The 22,036-nt window shown below is 35.7% G+C and overlaps 1 protein-coding gene across 1 annotated transcript; it reads right to left on the bottom strand.

Moving 5' to 3' along the window:
- Positions 1–511: 511 nt before the first annotated feature.
- CHORDC1 (cysteine and histidine rich domain containing 1) lies at positions 512–22,018 on the bottom strand. The gene is made up of 11 exons (XM_024731268.1): positions 21,829–22,018; positions 18,360–18,409; positions 15,588–15,644; positions 12,872–13,029; positions 10,772–10,875; positions 9,590–9,648; positions 5,272–5,342; positions 3,959–4,064; positions 2,155–2,274; positions 1,336–1,398; positions 512–1,047 (listed from the first exon to the last, which is right to left on the bottom strand). The coding sequence occupies exons 1-11, from the start codon at positions 21,890–21,892 to the stop codon at positions 901–903; spliced, it is 999 nt and encodes a 332-aa protein (XP_024587036.1). The 5' UTR covers positions 21,893–22,018; the 3' UTR covers positions 512–900.
- Positions 22,019–22,036: the final 18 nt, after the last annotated feature.

Genomic DNA, 22,036 nt, shown 5'->3' with positions numbered 1-22,036 from the left:
TATTTACTTTTCTGATACCCTGATGTATTTCCATAAGCCTTTTAGTCAACAACTTTACAAACACTTTTCCAGCAGGGAGGCCAGATCTTTGTAACTAATAAAAGATTCTAAGAGGGTGTAGGTACAATTAGGTACAATTCAGTCATAACACCATACAAAGACCTTATAAATAGTCAGGAAAAAGATGTTTAACATTATTGCTTAGTCTGATAAAATAGTGAATTTTAACCAAATTGATACCTTTATACTCTTATTTATAATGTTTCCTATACTCTTAAATCATACTGCTTAGCCAGTTATATAGGTACTGATGCAATTTTTAATCCAATTAGTTGTAAATGAATTGAAATTTGTTAATCAACGCATATATTCCCCGTTACTACTTACTACACTACCTCAAGTTAATCCCCCCACAAAACGTAATTGCTGAGTGGAAAAAGCATTGCAGAGCTTCATCTCTTTCTTAAAGATTTTCAAGTATCATAGGAACACAAACTCATGAATAAACTAATTAAAAATTTGACATTCCATCTTGCTTTACTAATTACAGGATAAAAGAAAGAAATGTAAAAACAAATGCTTCTTTACATTTCTCTGATTAACAAAATATACTACGAAATGCTGTAACTGTTGTGAGCTATTTTCTAGCTGCTTCAAGTATAAGACACAACTACAGTTCTATTAATGAGGAGAAATGAATAATCAGTCTTAGGTAATTCAAAAGGGATACGGGAGGCACAAAAAAATAAACTGACTTTGGCTTGGACCTACTGTAGACCCTGAAATGCCAGATTCATCAACAACAACAAGAAGAAGAAAACAAGAGTAGAGCAGCAAGCCACCACTTCACCACATAGTAAGGATTCTGAAATAGTCAATAACTTTCTTTTCCTTCTCAACTCATTCTGTTGTATCTTCTTTTTGTTTTTCCTGGTTTTTGGCTGCAGGCAGTTCAAGGCTTGCCCATTGCATAGGTTCAGCTTTTCTCATGGTAATTTCAATCTTCGTTGCAGTCATAGTTACATAACTTCGCTTTACATCAATCACCTGCAACATATCAAAGAGAATTACAGTACACCTGGGTGCTTTCATTAGTTTTAGAGGCAAGGAGGTTGAGACGATAAACAAGATTTCATGTCTATGCCTATGCCTATTGCTAAGAGTCAAAATTCCAAGCTTCTAAGGCCATTTCTATCCCTAGTTTAAACTTTTTGGTAAGAAATAATGGTAAGTTATATATCTACTTTGCATCAATGCTTACTAAAGTACTGTCTTTTATTATACAATGGTATTTTAAATATTAAGAAAAAATTCTGCTGGATTCATAATACTTACACCCCATAATTTCACATTTTGATGAAATTCCTTCTCTCCTTCAAATACAATGTGCACATTTAACTGAAAAAGAAAAAGTTGATTAACTGATCAAAATCAAAGTAAAGATTTATGATATAAAACACTGATTATAAAAATAAGAAGATACTGATAAAAATCATTTAAGCTATTTTAAGGAATTACCAATATTGTACTTTTTTTAATTTGGAAAAACCATTAACCATTTTTAAACCATTAAAAAACCAATACTGTACGTTTTTTATTTGAAAAAAACATTAATTACCAATACTATACTTTTTTAATTTGAAAAAACCAAGAAAAATTAACTTGGAGTTTCATATTGAGAATTAAGTTCCATTATTTGATATTCTAAGCTACTACAGTATCTCCATGCTTCAGAAGTAACTACTATGCAGAAACTTTCACTTAAAATAGTTTCTGTGAAAGTAATTTCAAACTAATTTTCAAATGGGGAAAACTAAAAGATCTTAAAAACATCTCAAACAAGATCAATATTTTATAACACATTAACATTAAGAATAATGTATAAGTTTTACTCAAAGATATTTAGTGGGGCTTCCCTGGTGGCGCAGTCGTTGAGAGTCCGCCTGCTGATGCAGGGGACACGGGTTCGTGCCCCGGTCCGGGAAGATCCCACATGCCGCGGAGCGGCTGGGCCCGTAAGCCATGGCCACTGAGCCTGCGCGTCTGGAGCCTGTGCTCCGCAGCGGGAGAGGCCACAGCAGTGAGAGGCCCGTGTACCGCAAAAAAAAAAAAAAACAAAAAAAACAAAGAAAGAAAGATATTTAGTGTACTTACCAATGTACTATTTGCTACTACTTGACTAAGTTCCGGAAGTGAATTTTTAGCATATACTGAAATGGTGACTTCACCCCCAGTCTGATGCCAGTCATGTCTACACGGAACAACCTTTTTCCCCTGTAATGTAAGAGAAACTTTATGAATTTACAAAGTGCCACATAATTAACCTCTCAAAAAGAGTAATCTGACCCATCTAAATTGAGAACAAAAATACCACACAAAACTGAGCCCTTAATGCTTTTAAGCACAGACAACTTCTAAAGCTCCCATCAAGAAGTTAAACCAATAAAATAAAATACAAACAATCTTATAGTTTTATGATTTGAGAACACACTTTTCAAGACTGAAGTGAAAAACACATTTGCTTAGCAGGATAAACCAGACAACATCTTAACGTCATGCATAGGAACTTTCCATTTATTTTCTACAAATTGAAATTTGGGAAAAAATAATTGATTAGTTATAACTATCTGTTGTTGTTATTGAATACTTTCCTCTCATAATAATATGCAAAAAAGGGTGAGAATTTGTGGAAGTAATCTTTTGATTACTATTATGAAAATATTATTACCTATGAGCGATACACTGCTATAACAATAACTATCTGAAAGACAAATTGTGATTCGTTCTGTAACTGAGGGTAATTTAATGCAGGAAACTGTGAGACACTACTGTTTTAAAAAGTAATATTTATATATTCGTACAATTACACTAACTGAATTTAAATTACTTATATGACTTACATTTTTTTGCCCTTAGCCACCTGGCTTAGACACTCAATACTTGATAACTACATGCATTAAAAAATAACAAAAATGTGTTTCATCAAGGATCATACTATGAAAACTTTTGTGCATAAAACAACATTTTATTTTTTCAAACCAAAACTTTCAAACTTTTGAACCTTGGAGAAAATACAGGGATATTTCACTTTTTACTAATAAAACATTCCTAGAAGTTTTGTGGTAGATAAATTATTATAACTTAATGGATACATTTATAATACCTAAACCCATGTGTTATTAAAAAGCAGAAACGATAAAATATGCCAATGTAGGCTAAATGAATTCCTAAAGTAATTTGAACATAAAGACACACATACTGAAAAGGTTCATTGTCTTGAGGTTATTAGTGCCAATACAGCACATAAAACTAATTTAAGATACATTAATAACAGCCAACAAACATTTATTTAGCAAATAATTGCTTGCCTTCTTATAATTTAATGGGATTTTGGGGGATTATTTACACAGACACAAGTCTTTTTAAAATACTGTTAGGGAAGTAGGTACTGATGCTTTCTCTTCTCTTTTGATAAATTTCCTGGTAGCAAGCAGAGGCTTTCAAAACAATCCCAATAAAACAAGCGTGCAATCCTTCTCTTTGGCCACTAAGAGTATTTGTACATCTGTATATGGTTGAATGATGTTAAGTGGCCAAAAGAGAATCAGAAGTCTAAATGATTAATAACATCAAATGACTAGAAAAGTGATTTTTAAAAAACAAAAACTGGGAACAAGGTATGGAATTACAGAAAAACATGCTTCAATTTAGGCTAGCTTAACTATTTCACAAAAACCTGCATATTTGCATCAACATACATAATGGATATTTTGATCAAAGAGCAGTGCTTTGAGAGAGCTTGACTCAGATTAACTTCAGTTTTTAGGCTCATCAAACTTTACTGTGTGACGAAGAGAAAAACTAGTTTTTTTAAATCTAAAGACAGAATAATCTCAAATCTCTTCAAAATGACTCAGATAAATACACTCCAATAAGCTATTTTTAAAATGCTACTTACAGCATCCTTTTTAGTCCACGTGTGTTTCCCTGTTGTACAGCCCTCTTGGGCTAAGAATGTATTAAAATCAGAAGTTTTTCTTCTACAACAGCTCCAATATTTCATCCTGTAAATTATTATAGAAAAACTTCAGCAATAAAATCTCACAATCAAGTTCAGAAGTGTTAAGTGATAACTGACTTAACCAGAAAAGAAATAAGTGTGTAACTTTAGTATCTTACAAGTGTCTAAATTACTGAACAATTAAAACTGCCAGAAGACTATGAGAACCTACTGTACAGCACAGGGAACTCTACTCAGTGCTCTGTGGTGACCTAAACGGGAAGGAAATCCAAAAAAAGAGGGGATAGATGTACACGTACAGCTGATTCACTTTGCTGTACAGTAGAAACTGGCACAACATTATAAAGCAACTACACAAAAGTTAAAAACAAAACAACACCCCCCGCCCCTCCCCCCTCCAAAAACCTTAAAAAACTACCAGAAGACTAAAGTTAAAACCAGAATGCCATTTAGTATAGCAGTTTTGGAGTTCCTGAGTGAAGATGCTTAAAACCATCACAAAATCCAAAATCAGTTTTTCACTGATAGTTTACACTCCAGTTTCCTCATGAAGCTACCATGAAGTGGTATGACCAAAGATAGAAAATGTTCGTATTTTAATAAACCAGCAAAGTGAGAACATGCAAACAACCTAAAAATAACTGTTTACACAACCTGAGATGGTCAAGCCCAAAGTAGGTGAAACCCACTATTATTTACTTGAGAAAAACCTAACACTGGAAGACAAAAATTACAGTAAAACTTTGGGTTTGCGTCCTGAAGGATATGGAAACAGAGTGGAAGATTTCAATACAGTACTGCGTTTCTATAAACTACAGCATAATATATTGAGAGGCTCTCAACTGAGAGCTGTGGAAAAGTATGGGTTTTCTCAGATGCCATAGTGTTGATGTCTTAGTGTCCCAGGGCCCAAAATTCCAAATGTCCTACAATGCACAGCACAGTCCTTCAAAGAAAAAAAAAAAAACCAAAAAAACACCTGTTCAGCTCAAACAGAAAGTATCACACTGTAATAGAAGGGAATACAGAAAAAACATGAGGTTTGAATCACAACGGCCACTTCACTGTAATTTTGTTTCAGTTTTCCCATGTGTAAAAAGAAGACAAAACCCACATTTCTAGGTTATTGTAAAAATTATATGACAATGTAAGTAAAATATCTAATATTGCTGCATGGCATTTAATGTTTGAAGGCATATTAACATTTCTAACATCTACCATAAAGTTTTAATTAGCCTGGTATAAGTTACCCTTCATGGAAAATAGGTACTCCAGAATGATATACACAGACTTCTTCTAGACTCTGTGGACCCTGATATGCCTAAAAGAGAAAAAGAGACAAAAAAATTAGTTTCACATCTCAATGTTACATTTCACATGTATTTGCAAGTACTGGTGACCTCTATGAACTATGAAAATGCCCAAGAGATAACAATTACCTAGAACATTCATAAATTCACCTCAGGCCATTCCAATAAGGAATGAAAAATGATTCCTTTTTGGATATGCTTAAGTCTCAGTTCCCTGTGAAAAAGGCAAATATAAAAGTAGGCAAAAGGATGTATTCAGATACTTTCAGACTTTTGCATATGAGGACACACCCAAACACATTCAGGTATGTTCTATAAATTTACAGAACAATATTGAAACCAAGAGATTAGTACTCTCATCAGAAATACAGTTATAGGATGATTTATGTGCATAGTAAACTCTGTGTGAACATTATGAATTAAAATGGAAAATCTAATAAGCAATTCTGGAAGTCCCAGATGATGATTTCTTTTTCCTATGAAGCGTAAAATGAGCTGCAGACCTATATATATATCCAGGGTTTGTCTGGAAGATCCGGGCCCCATTGCTGCTGTAGATGAAGGCTCTACAGATGAATTCACAAAAAGTTATGTTAATAAAACATAGATGCAGCCAATAGTATATTTTTTGTCTATTTTGGTATTTACAGCAACCACCCTACAGTTAGAGAAAATAGAATTCTGTACATTTACTTTTTGTAAATTCAAATTACGGGTGTGTGTACCTCCTGAAGATATTCCATAGGCACACAAAACTCAGTATGTTAGATTCTGAACTTACATCACTACTGCCCCCCAAACCTCCTACTCTTCTTCCCATCTTATTTGATGGCACCATATCCACTCAGTCTCTCAAAGCAAAAATTCTGTAAGTCCTCTTCAGTTTCTCTTTACCCTCTACCCACATGTAGTCTATCACAAAATCCTGTCAATCTGACTTAAAAATATCTATCAGTTTAATTTGCTAAACTTCCTCATGATCACTAGCATATTTTAGGCAATGAAACTATGCTAAAAGATTCTAATTAATTTCTCTGCCTTCAATTTCTGGACTCTACTACCTAATTAAAACATGTATCATTCTCTTGTTTAAAGTCCTTTAATTACATCTACCTCACACCATATACAATAATCAGTTCCAGGTCGTTTGCACATTTAAATGTGCCTCTATATATGAGAAAATACTCATGGCCCTAAAATAAACAGATATCTTAAATAGGATACAGAAAGCCCTAGTCATAAAGGAAAAGATGAACAAGTTGAATTTCATTAAAATTGAAGAGACTGTTTATCAAAAGCCATTAAAGCCATTAAGACAGTGAAAAGGTATATAGCCTCTCAGACAAAGGACTTGTAGCTAAAACATATAAAGAATTCCTAAAATCATTAAGAAAATGTCAATTTAATAGAAAAACAGATAAAAAAGATTTTGGACATGTCACAAAACAGGATATCCAAATGGTCATAAACATACAAAAAGGCAGTCAACATCATTATCAGGAAAGTGCAAACTAAAACCACAATGGGTGGCTTCCCTGGTGGCGTAGTGGTTGAGAGTCCGCCTGCCGATGCAGGGGACACGGGTTCGTGCCCCAATCCGGGAAGATCCCACATGCCACGGAGCGGCTGGGTCCATGAGCCATGGCCGCTGGGCCTGCGTGTCCAGAGCCTGTGCTCCACAACGGGAGAGGCTGCAACAGTGAGAGGCCCGCGTACCGCAAAAACAAAAAAACAAAAAAACCACAATGGGAACATTCCACATCCACCAGAATGGCTAAAATATAAAAGACTGATATTACAAAGTGTTACCAAGGTGTAGAACAAAAGGAACCAGCCTAATATATTGCTGGTAAGAGCGTAAATACAACCACTTTGTAAAACTATGTGCGAGTATATTAAAGCTAAACATACATACACACACAAACACACATACACACACACACACTCTGAACCAGCAACACCATTTCTAGTCATATACTTAGAAGAAATGTATACATGTATCCTAAAAGTCATGCACAAAAATGTTCACAGTAACATTAATCAAAAACCTTCATAGGACAGTAGAAAGGATAAATTGATTGGTACATTCAAACAATGGCATGTTTTAAAGCAATGAAAATGAACAAATTACAGCTACATGAAACCAAGATAACCAACATTTTATTAAGCAAAGGAGGACAGACACGAGTACCTGTTCCATGATTCTATTTACAGTAAGTTCAGAAGTAGGCAAAACTAATCTATGTTGATAGAAAAAAGTGGTTACCTTTGGGAGAGGAAATAATGAATGAGAGGAAGCATAAGGAGGGCTCTGCTTTGTGAAAATCCCTTATGCTTATATAGAATTAACTATATATATTTAATGTTATATTTCAATGAAAAAACTTAAAAAAAAATTTCTTCAATGGCCAGCATGACCTAAAGTAAGGTTTTGAGCAGTATAAAAGCCTTTCAGGATCTAGACCCTACTTATCTCTTTTAATCTCAACTTTACATCAGCAAATTTTGTACCATTGTTATTGACTATTTTTTGTTTTCTGTATATTACTGCTATCACCTCTGCTTGGGATATCCTTTCTCGTTTTGTCCATGTATAGACCTGCCATTCACTTCTCAAAGTTCATCTAGGATACCTTTGCTCTGATCTTCCTCCATTACCCTACCACTTGCACAATATCTCCCTCACCCCCAAGAATTAATCATTCTCTTTTATCTACTACTTCTACCTTATACACATGTGAATGCATTCATATTTCCATCTCTAAATGAGCAAGGTGACGTCAAATTTAACATGAAGGAAGACTGCAAACCTGCCCCCAACCCTAACTCCATTTTCTCCTTCTCAGTTAATGGTGCACAAATCACCTAGATCAGGGGTCCCCAATCCCCAGGACTCGAACTGGTAGGAGCCCGCGGCCTGTTAGGAACCAGGCCGCACAGCAGAAAGTGAGCGGAGCTTCACGTGCCGCTCCCCATCGCTCATGTTACTGCTTGAACCATCCCCCCTGCCTCCACTCCGGTCCGTGGAAAAATTGTCTTCCACGAAACCAGTCCCGGGTGCCAAAAAGGTTGGGAACCGCTGACCTAGATGCTTCACTTCCAGTTTATTAGCTAGTCCTGCTAATACTTCCAAATATCATCCATTCCACACGTGTTTGTCATGTGCCAGGCATTGTTCTAAGCACTCAAGACACAGCAAAGAGAAAACAAATAATATTCTTTCCTTTTAAACCTTAGTTCAAAAGGGGAAGGGAAGGGAAAGTTAGATGGGATAGAGTATAAGCAAAATAAATATGTAAAACAAGTAGTGTGTAATAAGGTGGTAAGTGCTGTGGAGAAAAAAGGAGAGTATGGAATGTTGGAGGGTGTGTAATATTATATTGAGTAGGCAGAAAGAAGCCTCACTGAGATGTCTGAATACATCCTACATTTAACCACTTCTCAAAAACATATCCTAATGCCTGGTCTCCAGAGTAGCACCCTAGCTGGTTTTCCTTCCCGATTCCACTCCTGCCCCATTAAATTTGCCACTTATCAGCCAAAGACATCTTTTTCAAAGCCCCTCCTTAAACAGACAATGGCTTCCTATTACACTTAGAATAAAGCCCAAACCCCTCACTGTAGCTTATAAGGACGGACCTCCATAATCTTGCCTGCCTCTCATACTCCCTACTTTCGCACACTTATCAAGCCCCCACTGACCTTTCTCATGATTTCTCGAGTAGCCAAGCTCTAATGCCTCTACACATACTACTCCCACATCTACTCCACGGTTTACATAACTCATCTGCTACATTATTCAGAATTCTGATTTAGTGTCACCATATCAGAAAGGACTTCCCTGACAAGTGCACTTAAATACTTTTACTCTATCGCCTTGTCTGCTTAATTTTCTTCAAGTCTACCTAAATTCACAGCATTTAAAAACTTGTTATCCTTCCCCCAAAATTAGAATATCAGCTCCATAAGAACAGAGATTTTGCTTTATTTAATACTATATTCCCAGCCCCTAAAACAATGTCTGGCACATAGTAAGTGTTCAGTAAATGCTGACTGAATTAGAACTATTTATTCCCATGATCTATTAGACACGGTGCTCCTTAGAGATAGTCTCTTATCCATGTTAATAGCCCTGCTCCATGGAATAGTGCCCAACACATAAAAGACACCCAAATGTTTGTCTAATTAAGTCAATTACTCTCTTTTCTCAAAATTAAAAATTTACTTCCATGACACAAACAAATTTTACAGTATATACCTTTGAACACCCTCCATTTTTACATGAGGTTCCAACCTTAATTTCATCACTGTCTTCTTCTACAACAAAGAAAAAAACCAAAATAGAAACATTAAAATACAAGTTTACTGTAGTGCTATTCTTAAAAAGTAAACTATTCTATAACACAAGTATTTAATAAAATAATCTAAATACAAAAAAACCTGATTTTTAAAATGATTTTAGATAACTAAGTTTTCTGTGTGACCTTTCATGTAATACACTTAAAAGCTAATAAGAAACCAACTATCATGAGTAAGTCTTGCCTATATCCCCAAACTGATATATGACATGACACATTTCTATTCTACAATGCAAGACTATATCCAATAACTTAACCTTATGTAAAAGAGAAATCATGAAAGGGTTACTTTTTCCCCCAGATACCAGGTGTAGGTCAGAGAATACTGAATATATTTTATATCACGCACAATGAAACATTTACAACTATCAAAAAATTTTAACTCACTGTTAAAAAGTAATGAGTAATAGAAGAAAAAAATTTTAATTAACAGGTTCTCATTTTTATTAAAGACAAAATGAATAATCCACATATTCATTTTGTGGTTTTACCAGTATTCAGGAAACCAAAATCAAAAATAAGTTCTTTACTACAACATACTCCTTCTTTTTTTTTAATTGGGGTATAATTGCTTTACAATATTGTGTTAGTTTCCGTTGTACAATGAAGAGAACCAGCTGTATGTATACATATATCCCCTCCCTCTTGGACCTCCCTCCCGCCCCCCTCAAACCAAGCTGAGCTCCCTACGCTATACAGCAGGTTCCCACTAGCTATCTGTTTTACACATGGCAGTGGACATATGCCAATCCCAATCTCCCAATTCATCCCCCATCTCCGTCTGAGTCTACACATCCATTCCCTACGTCTGCGTCTCTATTCCCACCCTGCAAATAGGTTCATCTGTACCTTTTTCTAGATTCCAAATATACACGTTAATATACGGTATTTGTTTTTCTCTTTCTGACTTACTTCACTCTGTATGACAGTCTCTAGGTCCATCCACGTCTCTACAAATATACTACAATGTACAATGTACTACTTTTTCGCATTTACATACAGTAAACTACACTGCTCCTATCTCTTTTAGATAATTGGTTAATTGAACAGAAAAAATTACAAAATACAAAACAAAATCTTACCTTTCTTATTTTCTTCATTTCCCGATGATAGTTTAAGTTTATCAAGTGCTTGTTTTAGGGAGGCAGATATTTTTAATTCCAAATTTGTCATTGGTTCATCTGGGCTGGAGAATTTGGAAACTTTATTACCATTACTGATGTACCAAAATATTTCTTTGTACTAAAAATATACTTAAGGCTCTACTTACGATACGCCAAATGCCTTGTCAATCAAGGTTTTCTCTTTAAAAAGTATTTTACAATAACTGCTATTAATACTGCTACATTTCTAAGTCTTAGCAGAAAAAGTTCTGATATTAAATATCAAATAATCATGCTATTGTCAACACATTAAATTATTAATCAGTAGGGCTAATGGGAAGGAAGTAAAGAGTAAGAATACAAATTTGTTAAGATGAGCAACTCCAAGGAAGGGACTGCGAAGTACCTTTACATTCCATGCCTAAGCAAAACACTGAGCATGTAATGGGCAATAAACAGGTACTAAGTGAATCCATATCCCTACTGGTAGAGATAGTTCACTTTATGTGGACACTAGTATATGCACCTATAAATTCAGATACGGTTATATCACAAGGCAGTTTTAGTAGGGTTAAAAAAACAGTAACAACAATGTCCCTAACATTTCACAATGGTTTAGTGTTGTATGTACAATCTGGTTAAGGCACTCAATAAGTATTAAGAATATTAAATGTAACAACAAAACTGAAAATCCTAGGTTATTCATGCTACATCCTTAATGAAAAACCTACTGATATAGGAGGCACTAACAAAGTACACAAAAACCTATATCCTCTGTCTCTACAATACTATCTAATGAATTTACGATAAAATATTTAATTTCTCTCACTTTCTCTTAAGTGAAATTAGTAGTCCATAATTTAAAAAAAAATTAACTCATCCTGTCAATTATAGTAGACTCCACTATAATATTTAATAATGAGCCATGCCAAAATTCTTCGCTTTTTCTGACATTTTTTTCCCACTGGCAAATCAGCCTGTAAGGCATTTGATAAAATTTCTCATGATATGAATAAGCTGGATATAGAATAAAATCATCCTAAGTAGTTTGGTTAAAAAAACAAAATAAACATCAGAAAGTCTCGTTGGGTTCTTATCTTGGTCGGGTATAATTCAAGATGCTATAAATTTATTTACATAAGATCAATAAAGAAAAAGCTGGGAAAATCATGAGTCCGCAGTGTGAATAAAAATATCAACAAAGGCCATGTTTGAGGCCAAAAACCATCTGTTTTTTTAAGTCCTGTATTTTGGTTCTAAAACAATTCAATACTCAACTGCAATATGAAGAAGACCTGGTGTACCCAACATGCATGTGTGAGATTGTAAAATAGTCTCTAGTGGATCAGGAGGTGAGTATGAAGTACCTGTGTAATTCTACTGCAAAATGACCAAAAGCTATTTTAAAGGTACTTTAACAAATATGCCATGTAAATTGAATACATTAAAAATTGATCAGTAATGAGATTAACAGTTTTTAGGCAAACTGTTAAAAGATGAGTGACTAGGCTTGTTCTAAGTGGCAAAATATGGACAAATGAAAGAAACAGAATTTGACTCAATACAAGGAAAAGTTAAATACTGAGTTAGTAACACTAAAATGAATTGCTTTAAAATAGAAGTAAATTCTTCTTCAATAGAATTATTTGAAAAGAAATTAAATATTTTTCTATCAAGAATGGTCTAGAAATTATTTAAGAAACAGTGGTAGATTGGAAAGGAAAGCCTCTAAGTTCTTTTTCAACTCAAACTGATTCCCTGACAAGGCCGATTCTTTTACAGAATTCCACTATGCCACCGTGAAAAAGATACACACCAAGGCACAAGAAAGATGTGTGGCTCCCCCGCCCTTAGCATAACTGAGTACACAGTGAACAAATCTGTACTGCAGTACTACTGTGTATATGCCCTCAAGGGAATAGAAATGAAAGGTATTATCTAAGAGAAAACCAAGTGGTTCAAAAGTGGGTGAACTACACAGTAGCTGCAAATGATATTACGCAAAATCAGAAGAGGAAATACCAGGAACAAATGCTATTATTCAAGTGCGACAAAAGTATACAACTGTATAAAGTATACCTTGGCCTTTTTATTGCTTCTATTGGTTTAGGGGCTTGAATGATGTGCTCCTGAAATTTGGGTTTCAATTCAGATAGTTCTTTCTTCTCAGTAGTCTTGACTTCAGGTTTCACTGGCTCGGGTGGCTTCTCACTATTATGCCTTCCTTTCGTACAGCCCTGTTGGTGAGAGGTATTCATTCACTGAGAGTTAGCCTATCATCTACTTCACATGCCATGACAGAAATACTATTGTTCAATTCTTTATTAATAAATTCAAGGGCATGTTTTCTCCACTTTAAACACACTGACTTATTTTAAGAAACTAAAAATAGAACTCTAAACTTAATATATTTGTAAATGAGTTCTTACATGCGAATAATGCATTAAAAACAGGCCTTTAGGGCTTCCCTGGTGGCGCAGTGGTTGAGAGTACGCCTGCCGATGCAGGGGACACGGGTTTGTGCCCCGGTCCGGGAAGATCCCACATGCCGCGGAGCAGCTGGGTCCGTGAGCCATGGCTGCTGGGCCTGCGCGTCCGGAGCCTGTGCTCCACAACGGAAGAGGCTACAGCAGTGAGAGGCCCGCGTACCGCCAAAAAACAACAACAACAAAAAAAACCAGGCCTTTAAATTACACTTAATAAATATCTACTATACTTATTCTATAAAGGTGCAGCATAAACTTGTTTACAGAAAACAAATTCTGGAGATCTCACACAGAGAATTCTACAAGTTATTTATATAAAAGGGCCCCAATTTGAGTCTCGGTTCTCCTACTACCTACCTATATAACCTCGAGCAAGTTAGTTAATCTTTTTTTTTTTTTGAAACCACCAGTTAAAACTTTATTTCTTTCTAAATCACAAAGAATAAGGCATAATCATTTTACAGAGAAATTAAGTTTAAATGTTTTACTTCTATTAACAACAAGGGTAGTTGATTTCAACAGATCTCAAATTCCAAAAGAGTTCATATATAGAGAGAGACATACATGGCTCCAAAAACTTTATTATTTTTAAAATTATTTTTAATTACTTATTTTTTAATTGGAGTATAGTTGCTTTACAATATTGTATTAGTTTATACTGTACAGCAAAGTGAGTCAGCTATACATATACATATAATCCCTCTTTTTTGGATTTCCTTCTCATTTAGGTCACCACAGAGCACTGAATAGAGTTCCCTGTGATACACAGTAGGTTTTCATTAGTTATCTATTTTATACATAGCATCAATAGTGTATATATGTCAATCTCAATCTCCCAATTCATCCCATCCCCCCTCTTTCCCCCTTGGTAGCCATTCGTTTGTTCTCTATGTCTGTGTCTCTATTTCTGCTTTGTAAATAAAATCATCTATACTAATTTTTTGAGATTCCACATATATGTGTTAATATATGATATTTGTTTTTCTTACTTCACTCTGTATGACAGTCTCTAGGTCTATCCATGTCTCTACAAATGACCCAATTTTGCTCCTTTTTATGGCTGAGTAATATTCCATTGTATATATGTACCACATCTTCTTTATCCATTCCTCTGTTGATGGACATTTAGGTTGCTTCCGTGTCCTGGCTATTGTAAATAGTGCTGCAAGGAACACTGGGGTACATGTGTCTTTTTGAATTATGGCTTTCTAAAGTCAGTTTCCTCATCAGTAAAATGGAGGCAATGGCATTCAGATCTTTTTTGAGAGGATTAAATAAAACAATAGAATACTTCCCATATCTGGCAGGTGGTAAACATTCAATAAATGCTAGCTACCTTTTCTATATTCCATTGAGTTATACATACATTTTAACATCCCTGAAATCATAAGGTAAATCGTATGTCATTTAATTAACAACTTTAGATTTCTTTCTTAAGGGTACACAAAATAACAGTGCATCTCTATGGTATCTTAGATATGATAAAAATTTACTGTTCCTAACTGAAAACGCTTTAAATTGTTGCGTTCCTTCTTTTTGATGGTCTTTTAAGACTACTAACATCAAACAACAAGAACCTACTGTATAGCACAGGGAACTATATTTAATATCTTGTAATAACCTATAATGGAAAAGAATCTGAAAAAGAATAGGTATATATATAACTGAGTCACTCTGCTGTACCTCTGAAACTAACACAACATTGTAAATCAACTATACATCAATAAAAAATAAATAAATAAAAAGCTAGAGGAAAAATAATAAGCTGTAAGAAAAAATTCTAGGCTGTAATTTTGATGTATATAAAGGAACAAAGTACACTAGAAATAAAAAAAAAAAAGGCTGCTATTAAAAATAAACCTTGGGCTTCCCTGGTGGCGCAGTGGTTGGGGGTCTGCCTGCCGATGCAGGGGACGCGGGTTCATGTCCCGGTCTGGGAGGATCCCACATGGTGCAGAGCGGATGGGCCCGTGAGCCATGGCCGCTGAGCCTGCACGTCCGGAGCCTGTGCTCCTCAACGGGAGAGGCCACAACAGTGAGAGGCCTGCGTACCACAAAAAGAAAACAAACAAACAAAACCCTAAACTGACAAGTGGTTAATTAATATCTTGAAACTTTAATCTCAAAAACAGATAAATTCCTTATTTTAAATGCCATAGAAGGGAAGTGAGTAAAAGAAAGGTACTATGTGTGAGTTAACAGGGACTAGTCAATAGATGCCCAAAATCAGACTCCTCAACTCTGGAGCTCCCCATAATATGTACTTTTTGGGAGATAATCTAGGGGAAAAGAAACCCATTAATACTTACTGCAATGCTTAAAAAATCAGAAAAATCAGTTGTTCTTCTCCTACAGCAAGACCAACCCTAAGAAACATAAGAGGGAAAAAAAAATGAAAACTCTATTTGTATGAGAACCACAACCCACTAAAACAGTCTATTTGGATTTATCTCCTTGAATCCCGAAGTAACCTGTATACACATAGTTTTATAATTTTTAAGTGTTATAAATAATTCACCTAATCAAGTGAAATGATTAGTTTTTGACTTAAAAAATGAATTAACCAATATTAAAAGTGGTTTGTGCTGTGACCCATCATGAAAGGAAGCACCTTGAAATATGGAAACAGAAATTGCTTGTTTTCAAGAATAGTACTTGATTTTTAGAAGAAAAGCAATCTATAATTTCTAAAAACTATTTTAAAGGATCTAGGGAGTAAGTGAAGTGCTTTACTTTAAAAATCCATTAAGTTAGAGATAATAATTATAATAATTCAGTTTCTAAACAAACTCAGCATAGTTGTTCCTCAACAATAAGCATTTTATTTTCAGAAAAACATTCATTCATGTAGTAGCTTAAGCACTGTTAGATCTTTCAAGGTTAAATGATCTTTTCAGCTAGAAGCATACAAATATAGAAACTGTAATGCCGTATGAGATTTCTGAACGAAGTATCAAGCAGCTAAACAATAAATGGTTTTAAGTTATCACCTAGAATTCCAATGTAGTACAAAGAATAAGGAAATAAAAATGCACCAGTCTCAAAGCTTGGGATGTCTCAAATTCGGACTAAGAGTCAGCTTTGCACATATCCATCTGGGCCTCACTGTTTTTCTCAATGTACGCATGAAGAATTTGGTAGTGACTTTTTTCACAATATGCCCTTAAAGTTTTTTAAAAGGAATATGTTAAATATTCTACAATTCATATTTTCCTTTATTCTGAAATTTAATTTTCTTTTACTCTGAACTGAAATATAGATCAAAAATTACTAATTATTACAAAATTAAATATAAGGTTTAACTAATATAGATAATATTGTCACCAGTAAAGTTATTCTATATGAAAAAAGCTTTACAGTCTCAATTCTATATGAAGAATTACGTATTCTGGGAATACTGGGATACATTCATGACATAGATTGTTCCCAACTGCCGATCTGAGATCTATGGTAGTCCTCAGTAAAATGTGAAAAGGTAATTAAAGTATGTAAGCATAAGATTGCAAACTGTCTTTTCTTAAGGACTGCTCTTTTCCCTGAATATGCCTTTTCTAATTTAAATATTAAAATAGATTTTTTTCTGTTAATGCAATGTTTAACTTCTCACTTGATTAAATAGAAAACTGACAACAGTAGACACCATACTGATTTATGTATTTTCCCTGAAATCTACTGGGCTGTGGAATTCAGTAGGCTTGGAAAATCTAAGTCTTCAAATGTTTATAGAGACAATAATAAACAGTAGAATCGGAGTAGAGAAACAGAAACACTTCAAAGTAAAATCAGTAAGTATAATTAATCAGAGTAATTAACAGTTGGGTAGTAAAAGGAGGAGCAATGGACTAAATGACTAGAAAGTTAGTGACATCATTACTAGCAGCAGCAAACTTGAAAGGCAGGCTATTTTTGGAATAAGGGGTCACTTCAGAACTCGTCTGTGCTTGCCAATGACACAGATAAATGAAAATATGTTGCATAAGTCACTGGCATAGAGGTGACAAGAATAAATTAAGGACAACAATGAATGAGCTGAATGAGAGAAAACAGGAAGCCAAATCTGAGAAGTGAAGTATGCCCATGGTTAGGAGACAGGAGGAAAACATCATAGGAAAACAAAGTAAAACAAGAAAAGCAAACACAGAATAAATGGCAATTTAGGAAAGATAAAATCCCCTCAACCCCAGCAAAAATAAGTATTCCCACAGAACCAGTTTCCATCCCCATAAAAGCTTGTAAAGAGGCTAAAAAGATGTAAGGAAGAGTCAGATCATAATTTGCCCTACTGAACGTTTGTTCTGTTTTTCTCACTCAGAACTAACCATATTAACATAAACTTGCTATCTGCTTGTACCATTGTTTATATGTAGCTAAGAGTTAAAAACCAGTAAGGTCCAACTGCTCCCTGAAAGGTAAAATTAGAAATTCCAAGGGCATCGATAATATATAAACACATAGGACTGTTTATGTTCCTAAGAATACCTAAAACCATGGCAGCCACACTGCAACAGTTTCTTTTGAGATATACAAGGGAAAATGTACCACATTATCATCAATTTTAAAAGATCAATAAACCCAACACAAAAAAACCTGATCAAACAATATTCTATTATTTCTCTAAATCTACAGAACATCAAGGAAAACAGGTGGCATCTCTTTTCTGTACAGTAGTACTCTAAACTTTCATGTCTGTCCCAAGAGTGGCACTGTTAAGTATTTATAATAATGTTCCCTAAAATTCAGAGCTGCTCTTATTAAACAGCACCTGCCTGATATATTGAAAGATTAAGAAGTGTTATGGCTTCTACAATTGCTTTCATTTCCCCTCAAAGCGAAGAAATGAGGGGCACTGAAAGTGAGAATTGGGATAAAAGTAACAATTTTATAACTGGAAAAGCCCTTAAGATCACCATCTACTGTTCTCTTTGCCTTTAGTGGAGCACTTGCTCAAAGCACCCCAAAATGGTCATTAAGAAAGCAGAGAGTCACAAGCTGAGGAAAAAAAATTGAGAAATTCAAGATTTAGTATTATACCTCTGAGTTTACTATACAAATGTGAAGACTGAAATGTATCAAGTTCCTACCTTTAATGCATCATGAAAGACTGGAACGCCTGGGTGGTATGTGCAAGCATCTGGTCAAAAACAAAAGAAAAACAAAACACTTTATAATGAAGAAAAATCATCATTTCCTTCAGTGTTAACATATAATCCTTTTTCCATATGCAGGTAATACTTTTCTTTTCCTTAAAAATTCAGTAATGCTCGAATTTGATGCATGACACACAGTGCTTAATATAACATTGTATTAAAACAGTAAAGGTTAAAATTCTGATTTGCGTAAGAAAGCTATAAATAAACACAAATAGTTCAAGTATAACAAATTATATTTTGTATTCCTCTAATCTTCGTTGTAAAATTTTTTAGTACCCGAACTTCAAGCTCTAAATTTTGACCATCATATTCGGTTTTTACAAAAATACTATCAAATTTAAATGTTCTTATGTGCATCGATCCATAAAGGTTGCCCAAGGGATTACCTAAAAAGATTATTTTGGAAGAAAAGGTTCAAATTTTAAAAAACTGATACAATATCTAATTGTTAATTTAATTTTCCTACACAGGTGTCAATTCCTAGATATAAACCTCATTAAAAAGAAGTTTAAATTCTACAATCTATTTTCAGGCTTGTCAATGATTGTTAGTCTATTATTTCCCTACCCCTTCCCCATTATACCACCAAGTTTTACTTAACTCTTATGAAAATGGACTTATTATAGTCTGCAATAGTATAGAATTACATTTTAAAAAACAAAACAACAGATAATAGACACACTTATTCCCTAGCTAGATAGCACCATGAGCTCAGAAAAAGCAGGTCAGCTCCACACCTGTGCACTTTTCTTACAAGGCTACTTTGCTCAAACTTTCACGTCTGTTTAGCTCTCAATTGTCTACAACCTCTGACTCCTGGTGTCGCAAAATGATCAATTTCTGGTACTTTTCTCCCTATCGCTGTATTAAGTCAGTATGTTTTCCTTCGTTACTACCTAGAGACCATTCTAGCTAATGAAGCAAGAAAAGTGTCAGGTATTTTCATGGTACAGTAAGTAAGCCCAGTTTAGGAAGACGCTATTAATTAAGGGTAGTAGTGGGGCTGAGGGCTGAAAAAGGAGATTCAAAGTAAAAATGAATATGCAGAGGAATATGAAGTTGAGAGGGGAATCAAAGTAGAGAACAGGTAGAATATTTTCAAATATCAAATTTACATACAGTCAGAGGCATAAAACACATGTCTGACACAGTAAGAGGCATGATCATAATAATGGACAGTTCTGGCAGAATGGCAGCAGGAGTGAGTCAGGTCTTAACCATACAACTAGTATAAACAAAATTTGAAAATCACTGCTAAATAACAAGCAGATGGACATTTTCATCTTTAGTGTTTCTTTTCTTTTTAAATCAGGTTTGCCAGTTTTGCCCAAAGTAATATTATGGGCAAGAAGCTACAACACAGTAGCGATTAAAAGCCAAGGGCTTTTAACACTGAGTCCGACACTGGCTCAAATTCTGCCTCTGCCTCTTGCAGCTGTTTCAGTTTCCTCACACGTGTGGATTGAATAAAATATTGTTTGTGAAGAGGTGTTTCTTCCAGAATAGCTGTTTTTAACATACGCAAGTTACCATGTCTCTTTAAAACACTCATTTAACTTTGTTTCAAATGAAAATGTGCTATCATCTTAGAAAGGAGTCTTCTTATTTTAGTCAATACACAAGGTCAAACCTCTCCCATCCTATAAAACTTTCTCCTAATCAAGTGCACAGTTTTCTATTAGCTCTTGTCCTTACTCCCTAGCCCCATTTTCCATCAACCAATTCACTTGGAGTATTTATTCTAAGTCTCTAATATAACCCCAATTTTGCTAAAGCGGATAAACTTTAAGCAACCTTAATGGAACTCTGCTGAATTTAATACGGTTGACGCTCAATGCTTGAGACTGTCTACTCCTCTGATTTTTCTGGCTTCCCCCATCTCTTTCCCGGACACTGTACTATTTCACACACACAAAGCTGACTTCCAAAAAATTGGCTGTACCTCCCCTTAAAATTAGGCTGGTACATAACACCCTATAAATAAACATATTGTCCCATTCAACAAAGCATCAGTCTTCCCTTCAATATTAAAGTAAAATGTGTACAGACACTAAAGCAATTTACTTTTTACGCAGGCTACCAACAGTAAAGGGCTTTGAAACCCCTCATTCCTCGATGTTTTCATCCACTTAAGTCTCACAATTTTCTACCTGAACTTCATATTAATATCATAAAAACGATTAAACTTATCTTTTTCCTCAGAATCCTACCAAAGATCTTATCATTTTAAATTATGTCCCCAATTCACCTGTGCACCAAGATAAACACTGAGACATCTCAAGAGGTGAAAAAGATTTTTTAAGTGTCAATTTTAATCTTGTACACAATGAAGAACCATGTTGCTACCATGCTGAACTGTGCTTCTCTATTAAATGCGTATAACACTACACACTTCACAGAGTTGCTGTGAAGGTTAAATGAAATAACATAATAAAGTGATAGACCAATGTCTGGCATATAGAAAACATACAATAAATGCTAGTCGAATTGAGAAAGTGTTACAATGCTTACAATTTTCAAGGATTCAACTCACTTCTTTATCCCATTCACCTATCAAAATTCAAATCCACTGGTCAGGTTCTATTCTTCACCTAGTCTAATCACTAACTTTCACCTTACATCCTTAACTCTACACCTGGGTGCTGTAGAGGACATTCAATCACTGTATCCTACAGACCGCATGGTACTAAATGGAAAGGCCACTGCAAAAATACCCAACAAACAGGGCTACAAAGTAAAGGATGAGGAATGTATCTCCCATTTGGGCGGATGTATCAAAACTTAACAGCGTAAAAATACAAAATAATTTTCTTAACCAAGAACGTTTTAAAGAGTAAGGTTAAAACAAGTGAGTAGGTCGAATGAATAAATCGACAGCAGGCTTTCAGACAAATACACTTCTATACTAATAGAAAGAGGCCGAACTTAAACGCTAGGATAACCCGCCCGGGTTAACGCTAGGATAAGACCTTCCAGGCAAGGTCGGTCTGTCTCTGACACACGGACCCAGCAAATCAACCGCAAAGCGAGCCCAGAGCACCTGGTTAACTTTTGATTCCTTTAAGAGACGCTGTGCGGGGGCGGGGGGGGGGGCGAGGATAAACATGCTCTAAATTCCAGGCCTATTAGAGAGTGACCGGACGACTTGGGCAAACACGTGCGCCCGAGGGGCAGTGGGTCCGTGGGTCCGGAAGCTGCAGCGGGAGGGGTTCAGACGTCGTTGCCTGGGCGCCCCCAGAGCGGTCCCGCGCCCTTGGGCGGTCAGGCGGGAGGGGAGGCCCGGGGGGAGGGGGGCGCAGCGCGGTGCCGGGTTGCGCGGAGACCCGGGATGCCCTCCGGCCCAAGGGCGTCCACGGGAGGAGGTAGAAGGGAGGGAGGGCCGGCGGCGCGCTTTTCTTACCATCGGAATTAGTCTCGGGATCGAAGCGCTGGCCGCAGCCTCGGTTGTAGCACAGCAGGGCCATTTTCTCTTCCCACCACTCCGGATCAGGGCCAAACGCCCAGAACCACCAGACACTGCCTTTACAACTCCCCTGTCGCAACCACCCGTCTGCAGACTGGGGCGGCTGCCGGCTTCCGGAAACGGCCAGTTCCGCTTCACGAACCTT

Source organism: Neophocaena asiaeorientalis, unplaced genomic scaffold (assembly GCF_003031525.2).
Source record: "Neophocaena asiaeorientalis asiaeorientalis breed wild unplaced genomic scaffold, Neophocaena_asiaeorientalis_V1.1 scaffold143, whole genome shotgun sequence".
Classification (NCBI taxonomy): domain Eukaryota; kingdom Metazoa; phylum Chordata; class Mammalia; order Artiodactyla; family Phocoenidae; genus Neophocaena; species Neophocaena asiaeorientalis.
This window is presented reverse-complemented; position numbering and strand designations above follow the sequence as displayed.